A 6,149-nucleotide genomic window follows, 5' to 3' on the forward strand; every position below is an offset into this window, starting at 1 on the left:
AGGACATTGTTTAGTTCCCAGGTTTTCTCCAGGTTTATCAGGAAGCTTTGGGGTAGAATGTGTTCTTCATCTTGGTTCAGGGTCTCAGATATCTGCAGGTCAATTACTTGTGTTTCACAACCAAATTCCCACTTTGAAGCCCAGAGTTCTAGGATGTCAGCTCCTATGACACAGTGGGGTGCGCAGAGGTTCTGGTCATTTTACTTATTTTTCATTGATCTCTCAGTGTTTCTGTGGAAGTGACTTGATCTGCAGTGAATGTGTGCTTGATAATTTACAGATTAATTTTTGGCTGAGCAATTTCCCAAAATTCCAAAACAGTGCATAGTTTTAGTATTCTTTAGAATTCATCACAATTTTGTTAAAATAATGAATACTCACTCTCTATTCCTGCTCTGTCTTCCTATCTTTTCTTATATTCAAGCATATCGAGTGGTCAGGGACAGTGATCTCTGTTATTGTTCTGATATTCCAGCTCATTGAGGGGTCAGAAAGGTCAGGGACAGTGATCTCTGTTATTGTTCTGAAATTCCAGCTCATCGAGGGGTCAGAGTGGTTGGAGGCAGTGATCTCTGCTCTGGGAGACTGGAAGTGCAGCACGGAGAGACCTGGGGCTCAGTGTGTGACTCTGACTTTGACTGGCAGGATGCAGAAGTTGTCTGTCGAGAGATGGACTGTGGGGTTCCCTCACAGGTGATGAAGGGGGCTCATTTTGGGAAGGGGGAAGGACAGGTCTGGACAGAGGAGCTCCAGTGCCAGGGAAGTGAATCGCACCTGTTCTTCTGTCCAAAGTCCTCCACAAAGACACAGAGCTGCACCCATGAGAACGATGTGGGACTGGAGTGTTTTGGTAAGAGGAGGATAATTTATTTCATTTTGTCTTTAATGGAGCTCAAAACTGAAGTTTAAAAGAGAAACTGATGATTGCTACAATAACTGTGTCAGCACTGGGGATTGGTGTTTAACCATGAAGATTCACTACACCAATCTTCTTATTAACAGTAAATTAATTAAACTTTAAATTGCCACCTTTGCTGATGAATAAAGCATTCAAATTCAATTGGAATTCAACACGTTCAGGTACTTGTAGGACAGTATTGGTTTGTGTAAGTGTGAAGAGTGTGTGTAAGTACTGCACAATTCCTAACTATAATCCCTGTCCTGTGTGCAGGATACACAGGGTTCAGGCTGGTGAATGGCTCGGACTCCTGCTCTGGCCGAGTGGAGTTGCAGTACGACAGTAAATGGGGGACAGTGTGTGACCAGTACTGGGACCCGAGAGATGCCAGTGTTCTCTGCCAGCAGCTGGGCTGCGGGGAGGCTGTAGCAGCACCAGGACAGGCCTGGTTTGGACAGGGCAGTGGACCAGTATGGGCTGATGTGTTTGAGTGCCGGGGCAATGAAAGCCATCTCTCACACTGCACTGTCTCTTCATGGGGGAGAGCAGGGTGCTCTCATGGACAGGACGCAGGGGTCATCTGCTCTGGTGAGAACCAACACACATTTACATCTTGAATATTAAACATTGTAATTATGATGAAGCAATGATTGGCAGACATGAGATAGTTTTGCATGCCTTTATTACGTGCAAAATGAGAGACAATCTTGACACACTTTAGATGTTTTATGTGCAATCACCTTGAGTCAGTCGGTTGTCTCCTAACTCATGAATTAACTTCTTACACTTATATAGCACTTTTCTGGACACTCATCTGAAAGTACTTTACAGGTAGTGGTGACTCCCTTCCACTTCCACCAATGTGCAGCCCCACTTGGATGATGTGACGGCAGCTAGAGTGCGCCAGTTCACTCACCATACAAAAGCTCTCAGTGGAGAGGAGAACAATTCATAGATGGGGATTATTCTGAGGCCATGATTGGCCAGGGAGGGAAATTTGGCCAGGACACCAGGGTGACACCTCTAAGAAACACCCTGGGATATTTAAAGACCCCAGAGAGTCAGGACCTCAGTTTTATATCTCATCCGAACGACGGCACCGTTTTACAGTATAGTGTCCCCATTGCTATACTGGCACATAAGAACCCATACAGGCCGAAGGGTGTGCATCCCCTGCTGGCACCTCTAACACCTCTTCCAGCAGCAAGCTTAGTTTTTCCCAGGAGGTCTCCCATCCAGGTATTGACCAGGCTCACACCTGCTAGCTGTAATGGGTTACCAGTTGTGAGTTGCAGGGCGATATATCTGCTGGTTGAAGGGAAATCCTTCAAATTATTAATTTGTATTTTTGAATTAAATGAAATTTGGAAGGGGTTATAAAACAAATGTTTAAAACCATTCACACATGGTTGACTGGTCTTATTCGCTGGCTTCACCCAGACTTTTCATGAGTAAAATACATTGATTGGAGTAACTAGCTGTATCCATTTTTCCTTCAGTTGACCCATGATGTTCAAATGTGCAGGACTATCATTGAAAACAAGTCTGTGATGATGGGTAACACACAGTTTTCCATGAAGGTAGTTGTTACGACCCCAAGTCTAGGGGTAAAGGGGTGTAGCATTTAGGATAATTCTTTTGGAAGCAGGTGGGTTTAGTGAGGGACTAGGAAGCGTGATAACAAGGGTAAGGAGCTAGAGTGGTGCCAAAGAAAAGAAAATAACAAACAAAATGGAGCTGGCTAGGACAGTGAGGGAAAGCTAACCTAACTATAAAAGAAAACCCGAAACACACGGTCTTCGGCGTCTTCAACACCCTAGCTAACCTGCACTGACTAACCAAAACCATACAGGACAAATGGCACTCACCCATACTAAACTAGTGTACTAATACAAAATGAACTAAGTGTGTAAAGTGTACCCAACAACCTAAACTAACCTTATGTACAAAGTTCACACAAAAACACAAGTGAACCAGGAATACAAATAAGGGAAAACAAGAGTAATCAACAGGAGCAGGGTACAAAAGAACACAAAAGTTGAACATGTAACACTGGGGCAAGGTAATGGCAAAACAAGGATGAACACACAAACAAACCAAAGTACAAAGAAACTAACATAAAACCAACAAAACAACAAAGCCGAAGCTATACGAAAATACACACACACACAAAGCAAAACAAACCAACAAACGAAACCGAAGCAATAACCAGAAGCGAAACGAAACGAACCGATAATCAAAACCAAACGGGACCGAAGTCAAACGAAAGGCCTTTTCTTCCTGAAAGCCTCCATGTTACATAGTGAATAAAATGAGTTCTGATTGGCTGAGAGCTAATTCATCATCACGACATCATACGGACATTGTGGTGTAATGGTGGGCCAATGGGGAAGGGAGAACAATCAAGGGTCAGCAGTGTGGACATAACAGAAAAAAACACACACAGATCATACACTGGGACGTAACAGTAGTCAATCAATGTAATAAACACACACCTAAATAATAACATGATGTACCAACAACATTTGGTTGTACATGAGATAATGGATATTTTCTGATAGAGAAAACAGGGACAGTTCATGTTAAATTTTCCCAAAGGTTGTGATTGTGCATTTGACAGACAAATAAAACAAGTGAAATCAGTCAGATGCTACTGTAACCTGGAGAGGATGAAGCCTCTCATTCTAAATGCAGGTCAGGAGGCAATGCCTCTGTGAGCTCGGATTACAGAGTTGATGTGTGATGATGAAACCTGATGATTATTGATTTTTACAGGTTCCTCCCTGTCAGCTCTAGACGGTGGAGTCCGGCTGTCAGGAGGAGAGAGTCACTGTGATGGCCAAGTGGAGGTTCACTACAACAGCACCTGGGGGAGACTCCTCCAGCACTCCTGGGGCTACAGAGAGGCCTCTGTGGTCTGCAGACAGCTGGGCTGTGGCTCTGTGGTGCAAATATACCACTCCCCTGTGTTTGAGACAGGCGACAGTGCACTGTGTCTGACAGGTATTCAGTGCTCTGTAGTACAAGTCTGTAACTCCTCTGTGTATGGGACAGTGCTGTGTGTCTGACAGGTATTCAGTGCTCTGTAGTACAAGTCTATAACTCCTCTGTGTATGGGACAGTGACAGTGCTGTGTGTCTGACAGGTATTCAGTGCTCCGGGGACGAGTCTCACCTGGTGAACTGCAGTTCTCCACAGACAGTTAGCTGCAACACTGGACAGGATGCTGCCCTGCTCTGCTCAGGTAGGAGCCATTCAAAGTATTTTTTCAAAGTAATTTTTTTTAGATGCACATTGATATGTAGGACATTAAACACAAACCTAAAAATATTTGTCACAAAATATAACAACTGGACCTGTCAGCAGCAGTTAATATATTGTATGAAGTGATATTTGTTATTATTTTAAGTCCATTAATATGGACTGGCAATAAACCAGTGATAAATGTATGAAATTTGAGTATGATTGTAGAAGAGATTCCATATATTGTTCAATACAGTCATCCCATACTGTAGAGATGCAGTGTTTAGTCATCAGGTTAATCCACTGCAGATCACAGATGTGAGGCCTGTGCTTCTAATTAATGAAGATCTCCTTTGTTGCAGTTGTAAGCAACAGAGATAAAAAATGAGAATATTTGCATGATAAGTCAATAGATTAATTAAGACAGCTGGGAACGATGAAAGCCTACAGCCTAAGGAAAGAAACATTTTATCTATTTCTTTTTTGAAAAGAATGATTGGTGGGCATTACCGGAAAGTATGGATGTAGATGCACTTACTACTTCATAAGCATTGAAAGTACTGGTACATAAAAATAATCTTTTTAGTTGTATTAATGATATATAATATATAATGATATGTAATATGATATATAATTATATATAATATATATGTTTTATAATGAATGAGCTGGATTTCCATTGATATAACAAGAAAAAAATATTAAAACATTCAGAATTTTAACAAATCCATTGGAAATGGAGTCTCAGGTTGTCACAGAATCCAGGGAAAATTTCCGCCTGGAAGAAAGTGCCCTTAAACATTTTGGGGTGCAATGTCTTGTGAAGTATAGACAGTAGAGGCCTGGACCAGGGCTTGAATTGAAGCTAAATCCTTGGATATTAAACCTGAATCATCAAATTTCTCGTATGTCCTACTGTGTGCTCTCACTCAAAAGAAATATGGAATGTTTTTTCATTTTCACCAACAAATAAAAAAATATCAAAAGCACTGAACTAGGCAGTGCTAAAGAGGCTATATATAGGAGTTAAGCAGTAAAAAAGAAGACGTCTTACTAACTGATTGCTAGCAAATAAGAATCTGATGAAATTGACATGCAGACAATGAAGATTAAACAAAAACTTGGTTTTTGCTCAGCATTGCCCCAAACAGCAATGATATCTCTCTAAGCCTCCGAATGGTCAGAATTCACTGACTAATAGCTATTTCTATTTGGATTTTCTACAGACAGTTAATTTGAAGACAGGCTAAAAATCCATAGTTTACCCCTTGTTATATAAAACTTTTTTCCCTTATAACTCTATAATCTGAAATCCTCCATGATGCGTAAACAGGCTAACCAGAGAATTACCACACCACCTATAATGATATATGTCTCTATATCACTGTCTCTCCTAGCCCAGCGCTCCCTCAGGCTGGTTGGTGCAGGAGGTGACTGTGCTGGGAGGCTGGAGGTATATCACAATGGTTCCTGGGGGACAGTCTGCGATGACTCCTGGGACCTGGCAGACTCTCAGGTGGTGTGCAGGCAGCTCCAGTGTGGGACGGCCCTCAGTGCCCCAGTGCCGGCCTCCTTCAGCCAGGGAACTGGACCCATCTGGCTGGACGAGGTGGGCTGTCTGGGGAACGAGTCGTCTCTGTGGGAGTGTCCCTCAGCAGGGTGGGGACAGCATGACTGTGGACACAAGGAGGATGTGAGAATCCTGTGTTCAGGTAAGCGAGCTAAAAAAAATAATCCATATTCTCGAATTCCACATTGTGGATATGGTTTGCATTTAGAGTGTTTAAATATATCTTATTGAGAAAAATTCAATTCAGTACAATTCAGTTTTATTTGTATTTTTACAACGGACATTGTCACAATGCAGCTTTACAGATTTCCGGGCCTGAACCCCCAGTGAGCAAGCCTAAGGCGACAGTGGCAAGGAAAAACTCCCCTAGACTAAAGTAGGAAGAAACCTTGAGAGGAACCAAGGCTCGAAAGGGGGAGCCTATCTGTCACACCCAGT

General features: G+C 42.4%; 1 protein-coding gene across 1 annotated transcript; it reads left to right on the top strand.

Annotated features, from left to right (window-relative positions):
• Positions 1 to 599: 599 nt before the first annotated feature.
• LOC148671261 (scavenger receptor cysteine-rich domain-containing protein SCART1-like) lies at positions 600 to 5,942 on the top strand. Its single transcript, XM_088631042.1, has 5 exons — positions 600 to 850; positions 1,172 to 1,486; positions 3,674 to 3,901; positions 4,044 to 4,142; positions 5,539 to 5,942. The coding sequence occupies exons 1-5, from the start codon at positions 670 to 672 to the stop codon at positions 5,940 to 5,942; spliced, it is 1,227 nt and encodes a 408-aa protein (XP_088487168.1). The 5' UTR covers positions 600 to 669.
• Positions 5,943 to 6,149: the final 207 nt, after the last annotated feature.

This window comes from Lepisosteus platostomus, chromosome 5, assembly GCF_059453375.1.
Source record: "Lepisosteus platostomus isolate fLepPlt1 chromosome 5, fLepPlt1.hap1, whole genome shotgun sequence".
Taxonomy (NCBI): domain Eukaryota; kingdom Metazoa; phylum Chordata; class Actinopteri; order Semionotiformes; family Lepisosteidae; genus Lepisosteus; species Lepisosteus platostomus.